This window comes from Panthera pardus, unplaced genomic scaffold (genome assembly GCF_024362965.1).
Source record: "Panthera pardus isolate Hobbes unplaced genomic scaffold, ASM2436296v1 HiC_scaffold_6, whole genome shotgun sequence".
In the NCBI taxonomy this organism is placed as follows: Eukaryota; Metazoa; Chordata; class Mammalia; order Carnivora; family Felidae; genus Panthera; species Panthera pardus.
Genome location: NW_026526991.1, coordinates 2,597,614 through 2,625,013, shown reverse-complemented (window position 1 = coordinate 2,625,013; position 27,400 = coordinate 2,597,614). Strand labels below are relative to the sequence as shown.

Below are 27,400 nucleotides of genomic sequence, written 5' to 3'. Positions count from 1 at the left end.
ATAGCCTCACTCTGCTATCCTTTTAATTTCTGGTCCACCAATAGACCCTTCTTTGTTTTTCTATACAACACTTTCATATATAAGCCTTTTCTGTGATTATTAGTGATTGGAATGAGGGAGGAGGCAATGCTGGGTTTTCAGTTCACTATCTTGATCTAGTCTTTCCACTACTAATAAATTTTACACTTGATCTTAGTCAAAAGGCCGAGAAACAATTCCAGTACTAATAAATTTTAAAAAGCTTTTTAGTTTTACTAAATTTGAACTCGTTTTACTAGATTTGAACTTTTTATGTTAGTTCCTGAGGAGGTAATAGACCATTGAGCTCTTTGGACTGGCTGTTCTCTTTATCTTGGTGTAAGATGTACTTCCCTTTAAGATTTCAAGGTAGGTAGGCAGGGGTTTCTAAGTTAGGAACTTTGGGTGTATGTTTAAAGCTGGCAAGGAAGAGGAATGGAGATGTCCCAGTTGTTTGAAAAAGTTTCCAGACAGGATTTTTCTGCCTGAAATGCCCCGTTTATGCAATACCGGCATGGACACGTAGTACTATGCAATAGGAAAAAAAATGCCACAGCCTTAATAACCTTAGTAAGCATTGTCCAGTCCTCATTTTTCTTGGAAAAGAAACCTTAGTAAGCATTTGCAGTCCTCATTTTTCTTGGAAATTGCCTGTAACGTGAGCAAGGATGCCAGAAACATCTCTGTAGACTATAAACCTTTGTAGGTCCAGTGTTCCTTGGGACATCAAATATTACCTAGTCCTTACCAGAAAAGAACATTTATATTGGAGTCATCAAAAAAGCATAAATAACTGAAGGGTAAGTTGAATAAATATTTCATTAATCTATGTTATCCAAAGAGATAGAGTGAATAGTCTTATAATCCCGTAGAGGAGACATATAAACAAGTGCCGTGGGAACACAGAGCATGAACAACATATAGTAATGTAACCTGATAGGCAGGGGGTGGTAACATTCAATCTGAGGTTTGAAGCATTCTAATAGGACAATACAGTGCTCTCCCTTGTCAAACAGGCTGACCTATTTAAATAGCTAAGCGATCTGGCATATGTTTCTTATCTATAAAGTTGACCTAATTTCCAGTTGTTACCATGATTAAAATATTGTACATAACCATTATTAGATCAGTAGCTCAAAACTTGATATTCTGCCTGAGAATATATACCAGTGGGCCTCCATCTAGGTTGAGAACCATAAACCCACCTGGAGATTTCATCTGTATAATTTCATCCCTAACTATATGCTTGTGGTTTTTATCTGTCATAAGGTTTTATGAATGGAAAGACCGGTTGCTGGCTTCTTTCCCTGATAATTTTTGTCATTGTGTTACCCTGGATGAATTATTTATAGAATATTGAGCTGAGATTGTCCCTATTTTATTTCAAACACAAGTAAACAAAGCTATTGTAAAGAACAATATGATTTTTATACCTCTTTTACTTTGTGGTAAATATATTGACTAAGCAAAGAGACTAGAAGTATTTATCTGTTTTATTACTAGATATTTTGGCTTGTAAGGTTATCAGAGAATAGGAACAGCAACTGATCTATAAAAGGTTAAAAAAATCAATTTATCTGCTATTTTTTATGTGTGTCCTGGGTTGCAAACCCCTATGTTTTTCTCTTCAGGGACCCACTTCATTTTCTTTTTCAGTATGAGAGAGAAAAAGATTTCTTCTGGAAAATGAAATACTTGTGTTTAAGTATATAACTTTAGAACTTGAACAGAAATAATCCCAATATTGTATATGTCTGTTCACTGGAAATCTGATTTGACCCCTGGTTAATAATGAACTTTTGTTCATTTAAAAGTCGTGGCTCTTTATTTTTGTGAAACTATAATGGCTAAAGTCTTTTCAAATTTTTCAGGGGAGTGTGACAGCAATGACGGTATTCTTTCCCTTGGATACAGCTCGACTTCGACTTCAAGGTGAGTAACTTTTGTAGGCATCATATTCTTTTCATTTGGTGTCAGGAAACAAACATATTTTTCTAGTAACGTAAGAATATCTGTTTTGTTAGGAATCTACCCTTGTCCTTTTCCGCTGACTTTAAATACTGGTCATCAGTGCTGTTTCCTCATTAACAGAGAGGCGTTCATAAATGAGTCATAGCCTCAAGCATTCTCTAATCTGAGAGAACCTGAGTGGGCTTGCTTTAGTACGTTAGAATCATTACAATTCTTTCCAATAAACAATATGACTTTTTAAAAAAGATTTTATTATTTTTTTTTAAGTAATCTCTACACCCATTATGGGGCTCGAACTTACAACCCCAGGATCAAGCGTTACATGCTCTACCAACTGAGCCAACTAGGAGCCCCAACAATATGACTTTTTAAAGGCACAATGTGGAGAGTTTTTGCTGGGAGTAGATCTTCTCAAAAGAGAACAGAGAAGAAATAGGAAATGCATTGAAGCCAAACACCCACTGTCACTGCTAAATTGGGCGTGTAGTCTTAGTTTGCCTTTTTTGAATTATTGGACTGTGCAACCCTCTATAATTCCTGCTTGTTTTTCCCTCAGTATTTTTCAACTTGAAATTATAAACCTGTGCCAGAACTTACATGAAGAAATAAAAGAGTAAGATTAGCTTTGAACAAACTAATTCCTACAATAAAACCCTTCATGGCTATTATTTTACATTAATTTTAGAGTTTTGTGATAGGTAATAATTTCACATGACTCAAAAGCCAAAAATCTCTAAAACGATACACAGTATGGTGGAAAATCTCACTGTAATCTGCCCCTTCTTTCCCTCTCTTCTCTCCCTTGCAGATAATGTCTTTATTAATCTCTCAAACAGTCTTGCAGAGTTTTGTTATGGAATAACAAATAAAAAAAAAATATATAGGGGCACCTGGGTGATTCAGTTGGTTGAGTGTCTGATGTCAGCTCAGGTCATGATCTCAAGGTTCTTGAGTTCGAGCCCCACATCAGGCACGCTGCTGTCAGCCTATCAACGCAGAGCCTGTTTCAGATCTTCTGTCCCCCTCTCTCTGCCCCTCCCCAACTTGCACGCTCCCAAAAATAAATAAATATTTAAAAAAATAATATATATATTCTTAGTTTTCTCCCTTTCTTACACAAAAAGCATTTTTGCTACACTGTTCTGCACCTTGTATTTTTCACTTAACAGCATATTGTAAATGCCTTCCAAATCAATGCTTTGGGAGCTTCTTCATCCTTCTGGCTGTAGAGTGTTCCATAGTGTGGATGCTCCATAACCTGTTTACCCTTCCCCCTTTCTAGATTCTTGGCTGGTTTCTTCTCTTTTGTAGAATAGACTCGTTCATATGCTGCTTTGTTTCTGTAAGTTCAATGTGATAAATTCCCAGAAATGAGATTGCCGTATCAAAGGGTTAAACCTGTTTGTAAATTTTTTTTTTTTACAATCGTTGCATTTGTCTTTTATTTTATTTTTATTTCTTTTTTTTTTTTTTAAATATAATTTATTGTCAAGTTAGCTAACATACAGTGTATACAGTGTGCTCTTGACTTCGGGAGTATATTCCTGTGATGCATCGCTTACATAGGACACCCGGCGCTCATCCCAAAAAGTGCCTTCCTCAATGCCTGTCACCCATTTTCCCTGTAATGTTTTTTTTAATGTTTATTTTTGAGAGAGAGACAAAGTGTTAACAGGGGAGAGGCAGAGAGAGAGAGGGAGACACAGAATCTGAAGCAGGCTCCAGGCTCTGAGCTGTCAGCACAGAGCCCAACGTAGGGCTCAAACTCATGAACCGAGTTTGAGCCCTCCTAGGTGAGGCTCCTAGGTGCTGAGCCTCCTAGGTGCCCCAATTCTCATCCTTTTGAGACCTTTTAGTTTTTAGGTTAGGAAACCGAGCACAAGCCTAAAACTTTGAAAACTTGAGTTTTAATCCTGGCCCTGCTGCCAACTACATGTGTCCTTCACAGCTTTTGTGTCTGTAGCCTCTTCCCTAACAGGGAGATGGTAATTTATTTCCACTCTACTTTATAAGATGTTAAGATAAAAATGAGCATATGTAACTTTGAAAAAAAAAAAGCCCCAAACAAGATAAGCCTTATGAAATAGAAGATCTCCTGTCACATCTTTTGCTTTGGAAATTAGGTGTTGAATTAAAATGCTTCATGGTTCGTGAATACCAGATGAAACCCAAGGGATCCACAGTTGGGAATTGAGCACATGGGAACAAGGAGGGTTGTTGAGTTCTGAGGCAAGCTAAGGAGCTCAAATAGGGCAGGAGATCGCTCAGGTGAGGTAAATGGCATTTCAGTGAAACTTGCTGATGCTGAAGATCATAATTCTCAGATTTAGTTTAAACGTATATTCTTTCATCTTATAGTTGATGAGAAAAGAAAGTCCAAAACTACACACATGGTGCTCCTGGAGATCATTAAGGAAGAAGGCCTGTGAGTACCAACCACCTTGCTCGTCCTTGTTAGAGCAGGCAGCCCGTTGGGAGATTGCCAGGCTTCTGGCAAATCTGCACTCTCTCCTCCCGTTCTCGCAGCCTTACAGTAGTTGTGGATTTTAATTGCCCAACTTGTAAGTACATAATTGTTTTCACCTCCTTGAAGTTCTGTGGTTGGCCATTTTGACTCTTGATCATAGAGTCTTCCATGAAACCAATGCTTTATGGTTTTGTTTTGTTTTTTACAGTGAGCTGAAGAAGGTGATAATTTAGTTTGTTCTATGATATATTCAGGCAGATTATGTACTTCTTTTGGTTGGTTTTTTTTTTTACTTTTTATTTGGAAATAATTTCAAATTCACAAAAAATTATGAAACTAAAAATAGTACAAAGAATATCAGTATATGCTTTATGCAGATGGACCTGTTACACTTTTTCCCATTTATTTTACCATCTGTGCTCATATTCTCTCCCCTCTCACCCTCCCTCTTCTCTGTTACACACACACACACACACACACACACACACACACCACACAAACTTTTTTCAGAATTATTTAAGAGTAAGGTACACACCATACATCAAAGCTTTTACCCCTATCACATTAACAATTTTAAAGAATATAACTCCCCTCCCTTTTTTTTTTAATAACATACTTCTCATTTTAACTTTGCCTCACGTTTCTTTATGATTAGATTGAAGCTCTGCATTCTTGGCCAGAATAATGCATAGGTGATATCGTGTCCTTAGGATATCACATCTGGAGTCACGTATTGTCCACTGGCCCATCATTGCTTAATTATGGTTTCTCAGATTTGGGTTAGCCACTGAATAATTTTTCCTCTCTTGCAACTATAAACAGTCTATGAAGAGAAACTTTAGTATCAGTATTAAACTCAAAAATTCCTGCTTTTTCCGTGGCTTATAATTGATTACTATATGATATTATTTTGGTGCTTAAATTGTCCCAGGTGTGGCTAGTAGGAGCCCTTCAGCCATGTTCCTGTGCCCTTATAAATGCGCCCAACCACTTCTTTTTTTTATACTCGCTATCTATATTTTCTTCATTTTAAATGCTGTTACCTTGTAGTAAAATGTGAGTGATGCCACATTTACTAATAGCCATGAGGAAATTGTCTCTAATCTTACATAGTAACTTACTAAAGGAAATCAATGGGAGGAAATCAGTAAAATCAATCACTGAAAGTGTGTTGTTTCTTTGGCCTCATTAATGGTAGAGAAGATGTCTTGGTTTGGGTATCTTTCAGAATATGAAATATATGTGCAGTTTGGAGTATGTTGTAATACAGAAGTGAACTTCGAGAATATGTGAATGATCAGCTTTTCCTGGGACTTTGCCCATTGCTACTGGCTTTTGTCCAGCATCTTTACTTGGCTTATTGTGTTTTTCCTCTAGCCTGGCACCATATCGAGGGTGGTTTCCAGTTATCTCCAGTCTGTGCTGCTCCAATTTTGTCTATTTCTACACTTTTAATAGTCTCAAAGCAGTCTGGGTCAAAGGTCAACGTTCTACTACTGGAAAAGATTTAGTAGTTGGATTTGTTGCAGGTAACAAAGTTTTCTGAGTATAAAATTTTTTATATTTTAATATTTATCTTGTGGTTCATATATTCTGTAAAGTTTATTTTAGCACAAATTAATGCTACAAAGAATGTAATTCGTTTTCTGACTTAGCCGTGTGTGTGTGTGTGTGTGTGTGTGTGTGATAAAAACACATAACATATAATTTGCCATTTTAACTATTTTTAAGTGTATACTTAAGCAGTAAGTTCATTTATATTATTGTGAAACAGATCTTCAGAACATTTTCAAACTCTATAACCATTAGACAGCAAACTCTCCCTTCCTCCCTCCCCCTGATAATCACCATTCTACTTTCTATTTCTGTGAATCTGACTACTTGAGATGCCTCATATAACTGGAATCATACAGTATTTGTCTTTTGTGACTGACTTATTTCATTCAGCATAATGCCCTCAAGGTTCATTCATGTTTTGCTCTTTTTTTTTTTTTTTTAAGGCCAGATACTATTCAGTTGTATGTATATACCACATTTTGTTTATCCATTCATCTATTGATGGGCATTTAAGTTGTTTTGGCCTCTTGGCCACTGTGAATAGTTGCTGTTACGAACATGGGTTGTGTAAATAAATCTTTTTGAGTCCCTGCTTTCAGTTCCTTTGGATATATACCCAGAAGTCAGGTTGCTGTCATATGGTAGTTTTTTTGTTTTTTTTTTTTTTTAATTTTGTGAGGAACCACCATACTGTTTCCCACTGTGTCATATAATCCCACCAGCAGTGCACAGCGGTTTTAAGCTCTCCACGTCCTCACCAGCTCTTGTTATTTTCTGGGTGTTTTAGTTTTGATGGTAGCCATCCTGATGATGATAACCATCCTGATAGTGAGGTGATATTTCACTGTGGTTTGATTTGCATTTCTATCTTTTCATATGCTTGTTGGCCATTTGTATGTGATCTTTGGAGAAGTGTCTATTCAAGTCCTTTGCCCATTTTTTAATCAAGTTGCTTGATTTTTTTGTTGTTGAGCTGTAGATTTTTTTCTTATTTTTTTTATTTTAGAGAGAGAGAGAGCATGTGAGCAGGAGAGAGGGGCAGAGGGAGAGAAAAACCATATATATATATGGTCTTTAATCCATTTAGAGTTAACTTTTGTATGTGGTGGAAGATACAGGTCCAACTTCATTCTTTTGTATGTGGATATCCAGATACCCAGTTTTCCTAATACCATTGAAGAGACTGTCCTTTCCCATTTGAATGGTCTTGGCATCCTTGTGGAAGATTGTTGACTAATTACACCAAGGTTTATTTCTGAGCTGAGTTGGCTTACTTTTTTCTTTTTTTTAAGTTTATTTATTTATTTTGAGAGACCAGCTACCCGTCTAAATAAATAAACTTAAATAAATAAATAAATTATTTAATTGAAAAACAGTTACCAGGGGTGCCTGGGTATCTCAGTCGGTTAAGCATCCATCTTCAGCTCAGGTCATGATCTCGCGGCTGATGGGTTTGAGCCCCACCCCGGGCTCTGTGTTGACAGCTCAGAGCCTGGAGCCTGCTTTGGATTCTGTGTCTCCCTCGCTCTCTGCCCCTCCCCCTTGCACGCTCTCTCTTTTTCTCTCTCTCTCAAAAATGAATAAACATTAAAAAAAAAAATTAAAAAAACAGTTACCAGGCTAGGAGTTTTCATGTCCCCTCAGTTTTCCTCTTTACCTGTATGAAACCACAGATGTTTTGGGGCACCTGGGTGGCTCAGTTGGTTGAGCGTCCAACTTTGGCTCAGGTCATGGGTCTTGCGGTTCGTGTGTTCAAGCCCCGCGTCTGGCTCTGTACTGACGACTCAGAGCCTGGAGCCTGCTTCAGATTCTGTGTCTCCCTCTCTCTCCGCCCCTCCCCTGCTTGTGCTCTGTCTCTCTCTAAAATAAATAAACGTTAAAAAAAATTTTTTTTTAAAAAGAGTCACATGCTCCACTGACTGGCCCAGCCAGGCGCCCCTGTGGTAAGAAATTTTAAGATCTACTCTCTTAGTAACTTTCAAATACACAATACAGTATTATTAACTGTAGTCATTATGGTGTACATTACATCCCATGACTTACTTATTTTATAACTGAAAGTCTGTACCTTTTGACCCCCCCACCAGACCAAGTTTTACATAAAGAGTATAGCACACAGGATTTCATTCTTTGTGGAAATGAATACTTGTAGGTAACAGAAGACACGAACAGAAGTTCCTCCAAAGAAGACATATACATGGCTAACAGACACATGAAAAAATGCTCAATGTCACTCATTATCAGGGGGAAAAAAATCAAAACCACAATGAGATACCACCTCACACCTCTCAGAATGACTAAAATTAATTCAGGAAACAGCAAATGTTGGCGAGAATGCAGAGAAAGGGGAACCCCCTTACACTGTTGGTGGGAATGCAAACTGGTGCACCCACTCTGGGAAACAGTGTGAAGTTTCCTCAGAAAGTTAAAGATGGAACTATCTTATGACCCAGCAATTGCACTACTAAGTATTTATCCAAAAATACTGATTTGAAGGAGCACATGCACCCCAATGTTTATAGCAGCACTATCAATAATAGCCAAATTATGGAAAGAGCCCAAATGTCCATCAACTGATGAATGGATGAAGAAGATATATATATATATATATTATATGGAATTATGGATATATGGAATATTATATATTCCATATAATGAAATATTACTCAAATGTCCATCAACTGATGAAGAAGATATATATATATATATATATATATATATATATATATATATATATATATTATATGGAATTATATATATGGAATATTATATATTCCATATAATGGAATATTACTCAAATGTCCATCAACTGATGAATGGATGAAGAAGATATATATATATATATAATATGGAATATATATATGGAATATTATATATTCCATATAATGGAATATTACTTAGCCATTAAAAAGAATGAAATTTTGCCATTTGCAGTGATGTGGATGGAACTAGAGTGTATTATGGTAAGCAAAATAATCCAGTCAGAGAAAGGAAAATACCGTATGATTTTACTCATGTGGAATTTAAGAAACAAAACACAGGAACATAGGGGAAGGGAAGGAAAAATAAAATAAGATAAAAATAGAGAGGGAGGCAAACCATAAGAGACTCTTAACTATAGAGAACAAACTGAGGGTTGCTGGAGGGGAAGTGGGTAGGGGGATGATCTCAATGTGTGATGGGCATTAAGGACGGCACTTGTTATGATGAACACCTGGTGTTATACGTGAGTCATGAATCACTAAATTCTACTCCTGAAACCAATACTATACTACATGTTAACTAACTTGAATCTAAATGAAATTTTGGAAGAGGAAAAAAAAGAAAGTGTGCCCAACTGCACAAAGTGGCTTGTGATCTAGTAAATATAATGCCTTAAAAAAATAAAAATTTTTAAAATTCTAAAAAAATGAATACTTGTAGTAAGTAACTCAGGATAGAAACCCAGGAGTCATTATAGCAAGTGCTGTCTCACCCTCCACATTTGTTTGGTCATCAGGAACCATCAGTCTCAACCAAGAGCACACTGTATACACTGCATATTAGCTAATTTGACAATAAATTATATATATGTAAAGGAACCATCAGTGTCAGGGATGCCTGGCTGACTCAGTCAGTAGATCATGTGACTCTTGGTCTTGGGGTCGTGAGTTCAAGCCCCATGTTGGACATAGAGATTACTTTAAAAAAAAAAAAAAAAGAGCCATCATCATCCTGTCTCCTAAGTATCTCTAGAATCTGTTCCCTCTTTTCCATATACATAGCCATTTCCCAAAATCAAGCACCATCATCTCTCACCTGGACCATTGTTCTATTCTGTTCTTGCCTCTGAGGTCTTCCTCACTAACCTACTTTGCATAGTCTTGCCCAGCTAACCTTTCTGGAAGAATAGTTTTCTAACACTGTCATAACTCAAAGAACTCAAGTTTGAGATTTGTTCACTTGGAAAAAAAAAAGTCAGAATAGATCCTGAGGTGTCTTATACAGAAGGGATCTTCCTTTTCACACAATTGCAGCAGATGGCAATCTAGTATTATCCTTAATACTTGAGACCAAGTATTTGTAATGTCTTGATTTTTTTTTTAATGTTTATTTATTTTGAGAGAGAGTGTGCATGAGCAGAGGAGGGGCAGAAAGAGAGGGAGAGAGAGAATCCCAAGCAGGCCTATGCTGTCAGCACAGAACCTGACACAGGGCTAGATCCCATGAACCGTGAGATCATGACCTGAGCTGATATCCAGAGTTGGATCCTTAACCTACTGAGCTGCACAGGTGCCCCTGTAATATCTTGATTTCAATACATTTTAGATTCTATGGTTTTATGTATTTACATTTAAAAGATTATGAGTCACAGTCAAGGACTAGCTCATATAACTTTCCATGAAACTGCTAATTCGTGAGATATATGATGAAATCTTTTTTAATTTTTCAGAGATGTTTATTTGCTAATATCTCACATCCCATTCTCCACCAGGCACACAACACCCTTGTTATTTTCTCTCACTGTGCTCTGCTTGTCTCCTTTCTAACTGTTACACATCTGCCATTACAGTAGATTCCCCTATACCTAACACTGCTAGACTGGTATAGTAGAGCACTTAGTTTTTAAAAGTCATTTGACCTAGGGAGTATCATAAATAGCATACTTTATATTTTATTTTAACTTAAGATGTATATATGTATATTTTAATCCTTATTTATTTTTGAGAGGGAGGGCAGAGAGAAGGAGACAGAGGATCCGATGTAGGCTCCATGCTGACAGCAGAGAGCCTGATGTGGGGTTTGAACTCAAGAACGCAAGATCATGACCTGAGCTGAAATCAGTTGCTTAACTGACTGAGCCACCCAGGCACCCCTCATTTTTTTTAGTATATGGCCAAGGTATATCAGTTCACTATGGGAGTTTTGTGCCTTTTCTTGTACATACCCCATATTTGTAGAGTTTTGCCTGCATAACAGATACAATTGACATAAGCAGGTTGGAGAAAAGACATAGTATCAGTCTAATTCACTTACATTCTGTAGTGTCTTCTTGAGTATGTGAAAGAAAGGTGCAATGGGTCTGTGTCAGTTGTGAGCATCATCTGTTACATATCTTCTCAGAGAGATGGTGGAGAACTGCTGTCCTGAAACCCAAATCTGATTATGTTATCCCCAGCTTCAAACCCTTCCATGTCTGCCACCTGCAAATAGGATAAAGTCATGGCGCCTGTAGTGTAAAAGGATGAGAGCCCAACATACAAGATCTGTGTTGATACTGCTTACCTCTAGCTTGATCTCTACTGGCTCCCATCCTCTCTTGGAAAACTGATTCCTTGAATGTACTAATCCATTTAATAACTCCATTCCTCTACAACTATTGTTGTCTGTCCGATACTGACTGTTGTTCATCTGATATACAGCGTCCCCACTCCTGCCCCCAAACACAGGATTATCCAGCCCAGAATCAAAATGTCAGTTGTATCACAGTTGAGAGACACTTGGTCACATGGATTTTGTCCTCCTTTATAATTCTGAGATTCTCTGATTTTAGGTTGTCTTTTTCTGAAGATAGGGAATTCTTTGGAAATGCCTTTTTGAGTTTTAAAATTTTCCTTGTAAAATGTTTTCTCACATCTTAATACCTATGCATTCTTAGAATTAGAACCACTTTTTCTTTTCCTGCTGTGGGCCTTGTCATGTATTAAAATCACTGTAGAAATGAGTTTCTTTGTCTCCAAGGAGTACTGGAAACAGTATTATTGTTATTCAAGTTCTGCTCGAAACGTAGAAATTTATTACTTACTGTATTTTCATAGGAAAAAGACTCATATAGCTTGATACCTTGGGGAAGGATTTGGGAACAGAATCTTAAGGAAAACTTAAATGAAGAAGATAATTGCCACTTTTATGAAATCGGGATTTTCACCAATAACTGTTTTTGAATGCCAGTGGTGTTACTGTTAGGACAGTTCAAATTCCTCTCCTGCCCTCCGGTCTTTAATCTGGTAAGGCGGGTTTGTTCCCCCTTGGGTGTCAAGTTGCATTCCTTCATAGGGAGCCCTATGGTTAGATTTATAGCCTTGATCCGCCTACCCTTTTCCTTTATCAGTAGTAATTGCACTTATTTCCCAGGGGCACACACATAATTAGCATACTTTCTGATGTTTTCTCTCCTTTAACAAAGAAGACTCACTGGTGATAAAACTATTTTGTTTTCAAAATTCCAGAAGTAAATAGCTGTATTCCAATTCCCTGAATCAGTGAATACGATTTTAGTATGTGTGTTCAGTTACCGTTCATCTCTTCTTACTTGTGCTTCTGTTTTCTTATAAATGATTTTTTACAAATAAAAATAGAATCATTCAAATTGAAAGAAAAACAATTTCTTGTATTTAAGTAGATAAAGTGTTAGTATTCCCATCTTCGAGCTGAAGCATCAGCCACAGCTTGGAACTGAAAGAAGAATTTTCTACCCAGGTTTGTAAATAAGCAGAGAACTTTCTTTCCCCTTCAGCCATATCCCTCGTGCATTGGTGACAGTTGGAATCCCTCATCATGACCATTTGTAGCTTGTTTTTCTCCCATGGAATGCTGTCCTTTGCTTGATTATATAGGTTGTAAGTTTTTAGTAAAGTTTTGAATCCTCAAATATTTTGAGTGTCTTTTCTCAGAACTCGTAAAATTATAGTGGCCAAAAAATACCTCTCCATCTGTTTTGGCTTAGAGGATGAACAAAGTACTTGAACTTTTCAGATACAAAGCTTTGAAATACTAATGTTTTCACAAGGATTTTATGTACTCTTCTTTAGATGATGGAGTGCATTTTTGTACTTGAGATTGTTCTTAGAACCCTCTCCATTTTCAGCTCATGTTAATAACAGAGATATGAAAGCAGAATTTTTTTCTTTTTCTTTTTTTTTTTTTTTTGGTGCAAAAAGGTGATTTTACTAAAGCATGGGGACAGGACCCATGGGTGGAAAGAGCTATGAAAGCAGAATTTTCAATGATGGTTACATCTTAACTGAGGCTGCATTGCCTCCGAAGTGTTTTGTGTGTGCCTACCTCTTGAATAGAACATGAAGGGAATTTTGATTTCTAAAGACTTTGTTTAACAGACAACCCATTTCATTTGTGTAGGAAGGTATGTATGCTATGTCTACAGTATCCACAGAAGCCTGTGATCTCTGTTCCTGAGCTTTCCTGTCTTCATGTTAAAAAAAAAAAAAAAAAAAAAAAAAAAAGTAGACTGCTCAGTAGTACCTTCTAGTCTGAATTTTCTGGCTGTTGATTTTTCAGTCAAGAGATGTGTACATTCACTAGGAAGACATTATAAAGTCTGGGCAAAAAGCCATTAAAAAGTCATGTACTGATACTCTTCTGTCGTGGTCTTCTGGGCACTGGCACTTTTTAAAAACAAGATGAGCAAAAATCTCTAGGTAAGGCTTTTTCAGATAATGATCAATGCCTTACGTGACAATGCATGAATACAGTGAGTCATAGCTTAAAGATGACTCAAGTTATGTGACTCTTCAAAAATATAATAAATACAGCTCATAAAATTTTTTGATGTCTTTCATTTTGAGAAATGTGTTCTCATGATGCTCTTAAGAAAGGGGTAACAAAATGTCTCTCTTTAGCAACTGTATACAGCAAATGAAAAAATTGGACTTGAATCTCTTGGCTGTTTCCTCAAGCTTGTCTTTAGTTAGACTGTGTTTTCTGAATAGTGTGTTTTGAGATTCCTTAAATCAAAACATTCTTTCTCCTGTTGTATTTAAATGACTTTAGTAAAAGAAGATTTCTCTTCCTTAGGATTTTGCCTCTTGGTTCCTCAGAGCGTGGCTAGAGCCAGACAGCTTTATGTGTGGTTGTTTGCTGAATTTGTTCATTGGTTCATTTGTTCAACATTTATTTAACAAATATTTATAAAGTATCTACTATGTGTCAGGCACTTTGTTACAACTCTATCTGGTATTTTTTTTAAACCATTCCAGGACTGATGAGGAATATTTTAAAATTTCAAGATGGTGTTAACTTGGGATCATGTGTTTTCAAAAAAGAAGCACCTGGCTCATTGCATTGTTCCACTCTGAGGCAACTTTGGGGGGCCAAGACCCCCATCCTTAAGCTTGTAAGGATCGTGATGCTTGCGGAGCTGTTTCAGGTGTTTTGTGGTGGTTCATAACTACTGCTTGCTGCCTGCCTATCCTAATTCCCTAAGCGATGAGGAACTCTTCTGGGAGCCTCTATCTAGTCCCTGGTGAAGCTCTTTCAAATGTCACCACTTTCTCCCACCTGTCACCCATTGTACCAAATCCATACTCACTTAAAACCATGTAAGCTACTTATGTGAGAGTTGTAAGTTGTGTGTTTTATCAGATATTGTCATGGACTTAGCATGTGGTCAATAAGCCTTCTGTTATTTTCAAAATGTACATAAGGCTACATCAAAATTGCTGCTTTGGATGCTCTACAAATTGACAAATAGATCACGTCCTGTTATACAAGTGAGGAAACTTGCTCTTTTCACGTGGAAAGTGTTGCTGCCAGCCAGTTTGCTATCTGCAAGGCTTCTGACTTGCTTCTAACAGTAGTGGCTTGTGTTGTACCCTGTCACAGACACACGCCTTACCTCAGGTCTCCTAGTAGGTCAGTGGCAGAAGTAGAAATGAAACATTGGTACATAGATGTAAGGTAAGACAGCAAAGCTTGAAAGGTTACATTTTGCTTTCCCTTTGTCTCCTCTTTCTTTTGGAAGGTGTGGTGAATGTGTTGCTAACAACTCCACTCTGGGTGGTAAACACCAGACTGAAGCTGCAAGGGGCAAAATTTAGGAATGAAGACATTGTACCAACCAACTACAAAGGTATTATTGGTAAGTGTTTCTTGGGTAAGTTCCTATTTAAGGAGTTTCTTTTCTCTATCTGGAATTTATTGCCTCCATAATGCTGCCTATCCGAGAGCCTCAAATCTTGACATCTAACAGTGAGCATTTGTTTAGCTCATGTGTCTGTGGATTGACAAGAATTTGACTCGTTGAGGCTGGGGCCAGCCTGCACATATTCTTCTCTTGGTGATGGCAGAAGCACAGGAGGACACGTCCAGTTGTACAAGGATATTTCCAGCCCCTGTTCACATCTTGTTTGCTAACGTCCTTTTGGCCAAAGCACATCTCATGGCCAAACCCAAAGTCAGGGGCTAGAGAAGTATACTGTTGTTACATGGACTGTTGGTGGAAAGGGGTAAATATTTCTAAAAAATAATCTACACTGTTGTGGTTTTTGTTGTTGTTGTTGTTGTTTTTTAGTGTTGTCTTTGGATAAAACTATCTTATTAACATCTGATGACTTTGAGCTTAATAGTACTACATAACCTGGTTCTCCTTTCCCATGTTTCCATCTTTGTAATGAGAACAGTAGTTTCCTTATTAGTCAGATCCTATATAATGGACCCAGGGAGCTATCTCTTGTTGTCCTGGACTTTGCTATGAAACACATAGGGTATCAGTTCACAATTCTCTGTAATATAGAGTTCCCGGTGGTGGTGGTGGTGGTGGAGGTGGTTATTACTTAGGAAAACCTGACTTTCTTTCTTTCTTTTTTTTTTTTTAATTTATGCATTTATTTTAATTTTATTTTTTACTATTTTTTAATTTACATCCAAATTAGTTAGCATATAGTGCAACAATGATTTCAGGAGTAGATTCCTTAGTGCCCCTTGCCCATTTAGCCCATCCCCCCTCCCACAACACCTCCCGTAACCCTCGGTTTGTTCTCTATAGTTATGAGTCTCTTCTATTTTGTCCCCCTCCCTGTTTTTATATTATTTTTGCTTCCCTTCCCTTATGTTCATCTGTTCTGTGTCTTAAAGTCCTCATATGAGTGAAATCATATGATGTTTGTCTTTCTCTGACTAATTTCGTTCAGCATAATACCCTCTAGTTCCATCCACATAGTTGCAAATGGCAAGATGTCATTCTTTTTGATTGCCCGGTAATACTCCATTGTGTATATATATATATATATATATATATATATACATATATATATATATACCACATCTTCTTTATCCATTCATCCATCGATGGACATGTGGGCTCTTTCCATACTTTGGCTATTGTTGATTGTGCTGCCATAAACATGGTGCATGTGTCCCTTCGAAACAGCACACCTATATCCTGTAGATAAAGGACTAATAGTGCAATTGCTGGGTCGTAGGGTAGTTCTATTTTTAGTTTTTTGAGGAACCTCCATACTGTTTTCCAGAGTGGCTGCACCAGCTTACGTTCCCAGAAAACTTGACTTTGTAATGCCAGATTGTCAGGAAGAGTTACCTATGATTTAAGTTGGTGTCTCAATAATCTGGTGACCGTCAGTGTCCAATGATTATCAAAAAGTAGTTAACTGATGAGGCTGCCCCCAGAATATCATTGCAAGAAGGAAATTTTAATAGAACCAGTATGATTTGTGTTCTGGGTACATTTGAACAAAATTCACATTGTGTTGTCCAGTTAGGGGATTGTCCTCAAAAGTCCTTGATTTCTTGCCTAGATGCTTTTCACCAGATCATTCGAGACGAAGGAATCTTGGCTTTATGGAATGGCACATTTCCTTCCTTGCTGTTGGTCTTCAATCCTGCCATCCAGTTCATGTTCTATGAAGGTTTAAAACGGCAACTTCTAAAGAAACGAATGAAGGTAATCCCTGATTGTGAAAGCAACAAATAATCTCAGACATTGTCTTATTTGCATTGATGTGGTTTGTTCTTTTTTCGCTTTCCAGCTTTCTTCTTTGGATGTGTTCATCATTGGTGCAATATCCAAAGCGATTGCTACCACAGTCACTTATCCCATGCAGACGGTACAGTCAATTCTGAGGGTGAGTGCTGGGGTTCTCCCTGCATCTAATCAAACAACGTTCTAAAATATGTGGTGTCTCAGGGCGCCTGGGTGCCTCAGTTAAGCATCCGACTTTCGCCCAGGTCACAATCTCGCGGTTTGTGGTTCGAGCCCTGCGTTGGGCTCTGTGCTGACAGCTCAGAGCCTGGAGCCTGCTTCGGATTCTGTGTCTCCCTCTCTCTCTGCCCCTTCCCCACTCATGCTCTGTCTGTCTGTCTGTCTGTCTGTCTCTCTGTCTCTCAAGAATAAATAAGCATTAAAAAATTTTTTTAAATAAATAAAATATAGGGGTGCCTGGGTGGCTCAGTCGGTTGGGCGGCTGACTTCGGCTCAGGTCATGATCTCGTGGTCCGTGAGTTCGAGCCCCGCATCGGGCTCTGTGCTGACAGCTTGGAGCCTGGAGCCTGTTTCAGATTCTGTGTCTCCCTCTCTCTGATCCTCCCCCGTTCATGCTCTGTCTCTCTCTGTCTCAAAAATAAATAAACGTTAAAAAAAATAATAAATTAAAAAATAAAATAAAATAAAATATATGATTTCTCTGTTTAAAACAGTGTTAACAAAGCAATAAAGTAGTCAGTTGGTAGGCTGGAGCATTCCTTATGCATTTTTTCATTTGTTTGATATATTGCCCGCTAGGCTGGCTGTCACTTGGTTTTCTGTTTGGTTTGGAACAAAGATTATATTTGTAATTTCCAGTTAACATAGTGTCTCAGAAAACCCAAATGTGGGACGAATTTCTTTAACAACCTTGGGAAAGTATAAGTTTGTTTCCTTCTCATGAAAGGTGATTTGGTTAGGTTAATCTTTACAAAATCAGATGTTGATTCCTTTAGTTCATTCAGGAGGAATTAATGATTTAGTTTTTCTGAAGAGCTTTCAAATTTCTGTTTTTTTCATTCAATTATTTAATGCCCACTCTGTGTGAGGAGCTGGCTACACATGGTGAATAAAAATCCTAATCCCTGCCCTCCTGGAGGTAATAGAGGAAAGAATGAACCAATAAATAGGCAGAATAAATAGGTTGTTATAAATTGAGAAAAGAACTATCTAGGAAGTGAGCTGCATTCTGAGATTTAGTGGAGGGGGGCATGGTGCAGATGTTCTTAGATGGGATGATTGAAGATGACTGGGCTCCTCTGAGGAGGCATGTATAAAAATCAAGACTTAAAAGAACCTAAGGATCCAGGCATCAAAGAGCATTCTAGGTAGAGGGAACATGTTGTGCTAAGAGCTTGGTGAATATTGGGAAATGAAAACAGGCCACTGTGGCTGGAGAGTGGGCTCCGGATGAGATTAGGAAAGTAGCAGGGAAGCCTATAAGTGAGGATTCTAGATTTTATTCTCACCTGAGTGGGAAGCTTTTGAAGGCCGTTTAGCTAGGGAGTGGTGTGATCTGATTTACAATTCGAGAAGATTCCTCTGGTTCTTCTGTGGTGAATTGGTCATAGGGCTAAGAGATGAGGGTGGGAGGGCAATCAGGAGGCCATTTCCATAGTACAGGTAAGAGGTGATGGTGGCCTACACTGAGGTGGTAGCAGAGGAGAGGAGAGAGAAGACATGGACAGATTCACAATCAGTTTTAGAGAAAAAAATTCAAAGTATTTATGGTAGATAAAATGGGGGTGATAGTGAAAGTATTTCAGTTCAAAAATTTATTACCTTCTGTTAAAAGTATTTCTACTGATGTGCTATTTTTAAATTGATACTTAATACAAGGAATTCAGCAGCATCTAAATAAATGTATTTTGATACTTTTACAGTGTAAACATGTAATGTGAAGAGCTTAGACTGAAGAGGTTCTGATTTGTGGTTATCAGAACTTTTAAAGGACTGGAGGGCAAACCATACCATCAGTATCTAAATCTTCCTTGTGGGCATGTTTGTTTTCTTTTGAGGTAGAATTTTCCCATAATTCTCTGTAAAGTGAAAATTCTCATGCTTGATTCATTGAAAAATATTTCTTATTTTCACTTATTTTATTGAAAAAGAGAAGATTCATGAAATCTACATAGTAATTGGATATTTTTATTACTGTATACTATAAGACCTTACTCAAACATAATTTCCTCTGCAATAGAAATTGATCTTTTTTTCTTCTTCCCCAGTTTGGACGCCACAGACTAAACCCAGAAAACAGAACATTGGGAAGTCTTCGGAATGTTCTCTATCTTCTTCACCAACGAGTAAAGTGAGCTTTGTAAATGCTTCACATTCTGTCCTGTCTTTCAACAGCCATCTCTGCCAGGGAGTAGCTAATTCTGCTTAACTTGCACTACTGCCTTGGCAGTGGTAGCCTAGAAACCTCTTCTTGCATGTTGTGCTCAGACATTTCTCATTTTAGGAGCTTAGTGCAGTATGATAGCGTTTGGGGAAGTTACAGAAAAAGTTCAGGTCTTTATTCTTTGTTACTTAGAAATATACAGGACTCCTGTAGAGAGGGAAGCCTCCTATAATCTAATGTAGAGACTGTTCTGCCCTAGTAGTGCTGTCATCGGTGGTATATCCTGTGACTTCTCTTGTAGATACAAATAAACAGATATTATAGAGCAGTAGTCATAGTGAGAGAGGGAGGGGGTAGTAGGAAGAGTAAGAGTAATTATCGTAATGATGACGACAGTGATGATGATGATAAGAGTAGCTAACATTTTGAGTGTTTGCTTTGCAGCAGACCCTGAGCTCCGTGCGTCACGTGGGTAATCTCACTTAATCCTAACAGTAGCCCTGTGAGGCAGGTGCCTTCATCATTTCCCTGAATTCATTTCATTTAAAGAAGCTGACCCTTAGGGATGTCAGATAAGTCAGGGGCCTCCTTTGAAGCAAAAGCTGCCATAACTTTCTGTTCCTAGATGTAAGATATTTCGAAAATAAATTTATTGTAAAAACACAATAAGCTTGGGACACGTGGGTGGTCAGTCAGTTAAGCATCTGGCTTGGACTCAGGTCATGATCTTGCAGTTCATGGGTTCAAGCCCCACAATCAGGCTCTGTGCTGACAGCTCAGAGCCTGGAGCCTGCTTCGGATTCTGTGTCTCCCTCTCTGTCTGTTCCTCCCATGCTCACACTCTGTCTCTTGGGGGGGAAAAATTGTCTAAAAAAATCCAGAATATGCTCGGGATGAAAAAAATCAAAGATAAAGAATTGGTATAAAGTAAAAACTATAAATAATCACCATACCAAGTGTTGGCAAGAATGTGGAGCATCGAGAACTTTCCTTGTGCTGCTGGTGGGAAAATGAAATGGTACGATGACCACTTTGGAAAGCAGTTTGCCATTTTCTTCAAAAGTTAAACATAGAACTACCATAGGACCTAGCCATTCCAGTCAATTTATATACCCAAAAGAAGTGAAATATGTCTGCACAAAAACTTATATACAGATATTAATAGTTTCATTTGTAAGAATCAAAAACTGAAAAGAACACAGATGTCCCATCATCGAGTGAATAGATACACAAGTTATTATATATCTACATAGTGAAATACTGCTCATAAAAAAGAAGGACTCTCTAATGTTGTATACATGCAACAATATGGATCTCAAAATAATTGTGCTGAGTGAAAGAAATCAGACAAAAAATTCATAGTGTATGATTCCACTTATATAAAATTTGGGAAATGCAAATACAATATCCACACCCCCCCTCCCCCCCCCTTATCTACAGTTTCCCTTCCCATGGTTTCAGGTGTCCACAGTCAGCCATGGTATGGAAACAGACGATCTTCCTTCTGACTTATCATCAGAAAGTCGATAGGACCTAGCGCCCAGTCCCAATGCCTGTGTCATCCGCCTCACTTCCCCTCAGAACATAGATGTTATGAGAGAGAGAGAGACCACATTCCCCTAACTGTTATTTCAGTATGTTGTTGTTCTATTTTATTATTAGTTTTTGTTGTTAATCTCTTACTGTGCCTAATTCACAAGTTAAACTTTATGATAGGTGTGTATGTATAGGAAAAAAATAGAGGGTTCAGTACTACCCACGGTTTCAGGCGTCCACTGAGGGTCTTGGAATGGATCCCCCCGGGGCTAAGCGGTGGCGTGCCCCTTTGATGCAAGAGTTGACTTTTGTGAAGAAAACCTTAACTATTTTTTTCACACCTCTTTCTTCTCAGGCGGTTTGGAATAATGGGACTCTACAAAGGCCTTGAAGCCAAACTGCTGCAGACAGTCCTCACCGCTGCTCTCATGTTCCTTGTTTACGAGAAACTGACGGCCGCTACCTTCACAGTTATGGGGCTGAAGAACGTACGCAAGCGCTGAGACACCTCGCCCCGCAAAGTGCAGAAGGCTACTCAAGATGCGGGCTTCCTTCCGTGCGAAGGGAAGTGATTCTCTTTTTACTCTTGGCTGCCTGCTCCGTGAATTTTACCCTCATAGGCTGGAAAAGCATCTAAGGGTAAACATGGAATAGAGCCAGCTGGACCTGTCGACCACTTCATTTTTATGACGGTTGGCTGAATTTTCTTGGGGAGGTTGGTCTGATGGTCATATGAAAAGAAAACATTATTGAAAACGTAAAAATGAAAGATTGTGGGTGTTTGTTGTTTTTCTTAAGGGGAATGGACTGTTGCTCTCGTGTGTTATCTTTTCCAGTTAAAATCTTTCTTAAATTTACCAGCTGTTCTTTTTCCCTGAACCCCCAGGTTCTAGGAATGTATTCAATACCATGTAATTCTCCTCTTAGGCTTTTGTATGTCTTAATCTTGGTATTTTCCTCACTAAACATACTATGATTGTGCCACAGGCATGACTTTATTTTTGTTGAGCTTTATTCCTCCTCCTTAAGGAAAGGTGTCGTCTTTAGTACATGAGCTGTTTATTTTGTGGGAGAAATGGAAACAATTCATCCCAAATGATTCTCTTATGAAGTATTTGTAAACATCACTTATTCATTAGTACTTGACATAATTAAAAAATATTTATTTTGAATCAGGCTTTTCATTACAAAAGGCTTGAAGTTTTGTTTTTCCATACAAGCCCCATCAAGTCAAGCCCCAATAAACTGTCAGCACAAAAGACATTTTAAAAAGTTGCCCCTTATTCAAGTATCACATTGGGTTTACAACCAGATGGTAAAAATCATAGAAAAGAGAGAGAGAGCAGACGCCTTGTTTAGGCTCTGGAGTATTCTCTTCCTTTACAAAATCCTGGTGAAGGCTGTATATTTTGAGAATAAATGTCTGATTGAGGTGATTTCTATTTGGGAACATCCCTTAAAGCCCTCCCACTTGGAGTTCCTGCATCGAGCAGCGTCACTGACATCACTCGGGAGCTTGTTGGGCACATGGACCCAGACCTTCTGAATCATAGTCTACGGTTTAACAAGATCCCTGGGTGGTTCATACATTAAAGTTTGAGAGACCTTAGAGCCCCTGACTTAACAGAAGCTATGACTGGTTTCAAGGATAGAAACCAAGACAAAGATTTTTCTTAAAGGAAAGTTGGACTAATGCATTGAAACCACCCCTGACAAAACTGAGTGTCCCACACATCACATCCTTTCCTTTCACCTCCTAGCCCGTGTTAAGGCGGTAAGACTTGAATTATGCAGCTAGGAGTGGATTTAGACCTCTCAAGCCACCCAAGGAGGAAACTCTGGTCATTAGGTGAACAGCTCTTTGGGCTCCTTTGACTTAGTTTTTGTCCCTATAACCAAACACCACGTTTTTCATGCATGGGTCTGATTCAGCCAGAGTCCAAGAGGAATAATGACATATCTGTGGGCTCTAGTATTTTAGTTCAGTTTTGAAAGTGGAAATTTCTTTCTCTTATTGCCTCTCTGGTTCCTGTGGTAATTTCAAAACATGTGATGATCGAACTCCTAATAACTGAAAGATGGTTGTGTATTCTAGAAAGCAAGAATTAGGAGGGGCTAATAATCTGGGAACTAGACTGAACACTCAACCCCTATTTAAGCCAAAGAATTGAAGACAGAATTGGCCCCTTTACTACTTTTCTTTTTTCTTTTTTCCTTTTTTTTGAGAGAGCATGCATGCGTGTGCAGGAGCAGGTGAGGGGCAGAAGGAGAGGGAGAGTCTTAAGCGGACTCCGTGCCCAGCATCCCAGCACAGAGCCCAAAGCAGGGCTCCATTTCACTGCCCATGAGATCACGACCTGAGCCAAAATCAAGAGTCAGATGCTTAACTGACTGAGCCACCCAGGCGCCCCCTCCCCCTGCATTACTACTTTTTATTTTACTTTAAGGTTCCTATGTGTCTGGCAGGGCTTGGGTGGGAAGCACAAGACTTATTTTTATACAGGAGAAGAATGATCATAAAGGTGCCATGTGTACTTTTGTTGTCTTAATTATGCAAGTTGCTTTGGAATTTGAATTTTGAGCTCAGGTTGGTATGTTAGAATACTTTCCAAGTCAAATTATGTAGTTAAATGAGATTTTATGATGTGAAAATCTATCTGATGCTTCTTTTTTCTGATTTTAATGGGTGAACAATTTAATATTGAGGTTTTATGCTCCCTGTGGAAGCTTGCGGACTCACCCAGTTTTGTAACCTTTGGTTAACAATAAACTATTTGAGAAAACTAAGGAGCTGAAGTCTGTACTGTAGAAATGGAAAATTTTTATTTTTGATTCTTTATGCAGTTTCTCTAGAATGTGAGGATAAGAGCCTTTGGGATTATATTAGTGTCACCACAGTGGAAAACTTAATTTCTGTAAGTATTTAATCTGTGTTTTGAAGTGGACACTAATATTTCTACCCTCATCTTAATTTTACTATTAAATTTGAAATGCAGAAATAGGCTTGACCATAAGATCATAAGCAGTGGGAGTTAGAATCTTGGGTTTTATTCCCAGCTCTACCACCGACCAACTAGCAAATTATATCATCTCCTTGAGCTTCAGCTTTTTGATGAGTGGAGGTAATAATACTACCCACTTCAGAGGACCTTTGAGAACTAATGATGCCAGCTAAATCCCTTTATGATCTCGACAGAGGGAAAATCTGAATGAACCATGTGACTGTTCCTGGATTTATGTAGCAGTTTGTCTTCTTCAAGCTTCAATACTTTCTCATCTTATAATCCCAATGTCTCTGTGAGGCACAAGGAACAGTGTCCCCATTTAATTAACAAGGAAATTGACACAGAACTATCAAATGACTTGCGTGGTTGGAGCCAAAACTAGAGTTGATTTTCCTGCAAAGATAATGATGTAAAGATTGGGTTCTGGAATTAGACCTAGGTTCAACTCTGGCTCCACTTCTCACCAGCTGTGAGAACAAAGCAATTAGGGAATTTGTATAAAACTTCGTTTCTTTGACTATGAAATGGAGGTCTTGATAAAGCCACCTCAGAGGGTGATTGTGCTGATTAAAGAGATCATATATTCAAATTGCTTAGCACAGTGCTTGCCACATGAGAAGAGCTAGATAAACGTTAGAATGACTCATCATAATACGATTATTACTGTTGAGGGGTATGGCTGCTTGATAGATACCACTGCTCACTGTAGTGAAGTGAGTGGTAAGCACTCTGGGTTTTGAGCCAGACCTGGGTTCAGATTTTTATCTCTTACTCAATAGTATGGTGGCCACAGACAGGTCACTTGCTCACCTTTCTGAATCTGTGTCTTCATCTGTCTGATGGAAATGATTACCTCACAAGGCTGTAACACATCTTTATTTAGATATAGACCTATCTTCTTTAATCTCAGAACAGCTCACAAGACTGAAATATGTATCTGTCTATAGATGGATATACAGAGATAGATGTATCTATCTATAGATAGATACCTTCTTTAATCCTTAATCCTCAGAAGAGCCCTGCAAAGTAATACTTTCTCTTGGACAGATGGAGAGATATATGTATGTACATTTGGCACAGTACATGACATAGATATGTGCTTCATAAATGCTGTTTTTTATATTGAGATGTACATAACATTAGTTCCAGGTATACAACATAATGACTCAATATATGTATGTATTGCAAAATGATCACCACAGTAAGTCTAGTTAACGTCTGTCACCAAAACATTCATCAGATAAGTGATGTTTGAACCAAGAAAATCAACTAGGTCTTACTTTGGGGCAGCATTTCCTCTTTCCATTTGTTTGAATTGTGAGCATGTCTTTTCTGGGAGTCTTTCAGTGTACCTCCCCAAAAGAGAAGCCAAATCCAGTAATTTCATGTGTCATTCAGTATTCAGATTAAGTCCCCCAAATATGTATCAGTTAATCAGTAAAATACATACCGGTTCAGCAGCAAAAAGTCACTGGCTAAGTTAGTGTCTCATCTTGGCTCTCTAGAAAAGCTAAAGAATAGTGACTTCATGGGGCCAGATGCCACACATCTAAGGAAAGCCCTCCCTCTGAGCAGCTGAATTACTTACCTGGCGATGTTAAATGTCAGCAGAATACCAAATATATACAAAGGCTCATTTGTAGGATATTTACATATGCAGTAAATATAACTGACTTGCAGGGCTTTTACCACCATAAGAATGAAAGGGCCTTGGGTTAGTGCTGCTGTTTGGGGGGCAAACTGGTAGCCCCTGAAAAGTAGGTTCAGTGGGACATAGTGGACAAGAAAAAAAGTTTTCCATGGGCTGGTCAAGAGAAGGAAAGAAAAAAAAAATTACTATTTAAAGACAGAAAGTGAAAATGGGAGTCAGCGGAGGGGGGAGACAAGGCACCAATGCCTAGCAGAGCCCTCAGAGAAGGCGCACTAAAAAAACGGGTGACAGGCACATAGACTTGGCGGTAAACTGTGGAACCTAGTAAATGAGGTCCAGTCTGTGACGAAGTGAAAAGGGAAAGAAACCCTGGTTTGAAAATGGGCAGTGGAACCTCCATGCATTCAGTGCCTACAAAATGCCAGGCACAATTGATTTGCATACATCTTGATATCCTTGTAATAACTCTAAATAGATGAGGATCATTCCTGTTCACAGATGAGTTAGTTAAATCCTAAAGAGTAACTTACCAATGTCAACATACCTAGTGAATGGGGGTCGGGATTTAAAATTTAGGCTGACTCCAGAACTTTCTACACTGCCACACCACATTCCTCAGATGTCCTTAAGAGTAAGGCTTCTAAATGAGTGTGTGGTTCTCTTTTACAACTTAGAGGAGCATGTAAGTGAAGATGTATTTGTTTCTGTAGTGAACTGTCTTCACCCCAATATGACACCACAAGGCTCAAAGGAAGCCTATGGCCTCTGTGTCCAAGAATGGTTCATTGAATCCATTGAGGATAGTTCTTGCCTCTGTGTCCAAGAATGGTTCATTGAATCTATTGGGGCTATTTCTTGCCTCACTGTCTTTGTTTATGCTTTCCAGTGTGTTGAGAATCCTCTTCCTACTATTTCTGGTGAATTCCTGCCCAGATCCGTCATCACTTCTTCCCAGAAGCCTTTCTGGAAGTTTGTGCCCTCCCACTCACTCCTCCAACCCCAAAGACTTTTGTACAAAAATGTCTGTCATCACACCTACTACATTGTATTTTGAATTGCAGTAGTCCATCTGTATCTCTGCCTTCCTCTAGATACAAGTTCTTTTCAGGACAGGAAATGAGTCCTTTTTAAAAAAATGTTTATTTTTTTAGAGGGAGAGATAGAGTGAGCACACATGCATAGGGAAGGGGCAGAGAGAGAGAGAGAGAGAGAGAGAGAGAGAATCCCAAGCAGTCCCCACTCTTTCAGCACAGAACCTGACACTGGGCTCAAACTCACAAACCAAGAGATCATAACCTGAGCAGAAACCAAGAGTCAGATGTTTAACCAACTGAGCCACCCAGGGGCCCCTGGACAGGAAATGAGTCTCACATGAGTGTTTCAAGTAGCACAGTGTCTTACTCATGGTAGGCACTCAGTTGTTGCAGGAGTGCTTTTGGTTTAACACAGGGTTAGGGCACCTGGGTGGCTCAGTCGGTTAAGCATCTGACTTCGGCTCAGGTCATGATCTCACGGTTCATGAGTTTGAGCCCTGCATCAGTCTCTGTGTTGACAGCTCAGAGTCTGGAGCTTGCTTTGAATTCTGTGTCTCCCTCTCTCTGCCCCTCCCCCACTAGCTCTATCTCTGTCTCTCTTTCTCTCAAAAATAAATAAAAACATTAAAAGAAATTTTTTTTTAAAAGACAGAGTTGACATTTCTCTAATCAAATTGACCTGTTAATTAACAGTTTACATGTTTTTAGGGGTGCCTGGCTGGCTCAGTCAGTAGAGCATGCAACTCTTGATCTCAGGGTCATGAATTCGAGCCCTACCTTGGGTGTAGAGTTTACTTTAAAAAATAAATAAATAAAAGAGTTTACATGTTTTCAGGATTCTTGCACTCTGGTGTTTTCTTGGTTGTTGATTTTCAGTTTTTCAGATTTCTTTGCCTTAATTAGCTCACACTTAAAGATAAAGATTCATTATTTCTTTGCTTTGGTTGGAGTCACCAAAATTATCTACCTTGCGGTATCACTTACCCAAATTCTTTGATGTACTTCATCCTTTTTTGTTTTTAACGTTTATTTATTATTGAGAGACAGAGCATGAGCATGGG

The 27,400-nt window shown here is 38.5% G+C and overlaps 1 protein-coding gene across 2 annotated transcripts in view; it reads left to right on the top strand.

The window, feature by feature from the left end:
- The window catches only part of SLC25A17 (solute carrier family 25 member 17), a 45,797-nt gene extending 23,976 nt beyond the window's left edge, over positions 1-21,821 (top strand). The window contains exons 2-9 of one of the 2 annotated variants that reach the window (XM_019446986.2): positions 1,890-1,950; positions 4,348-4,414; positions 5,834-5,985; positions 14,754-14,870; positions 16,546-16,691; positions 16,777-16,872; positions 18,998-19,080; positions 21,005-21,821. In XM_019446986.2, the coding sequence (XP_019302531.1) occupies positions 1,890-1,950; positions 4,348-4,414; positions 5,834-5,985; positions 14,754-14,870; positions 16,546-16,691; positions 16,777-16,872; positions 18,998-19,080; positions 21,005-21,152 (870 nt within the window). In that variant the 3' untranslated portion in view covers positions 21,153-21,821. The remainder of the gene's footprint in view (positions 1-1,889; positions 1,951-4,347; positions 4,415-5,833; positions 5,986-14,753; positions 14,871-16,545; positions 16,692-16,776; positions 16,873-18,997; positions 19,081-21,004) is intronic. The other variant, XM_019446987.2, reaches the window with a different exon arrangement.
- The last annotated feature ends 5,579 nt before the right edge of the window (positions 21,822-27,400 follow it).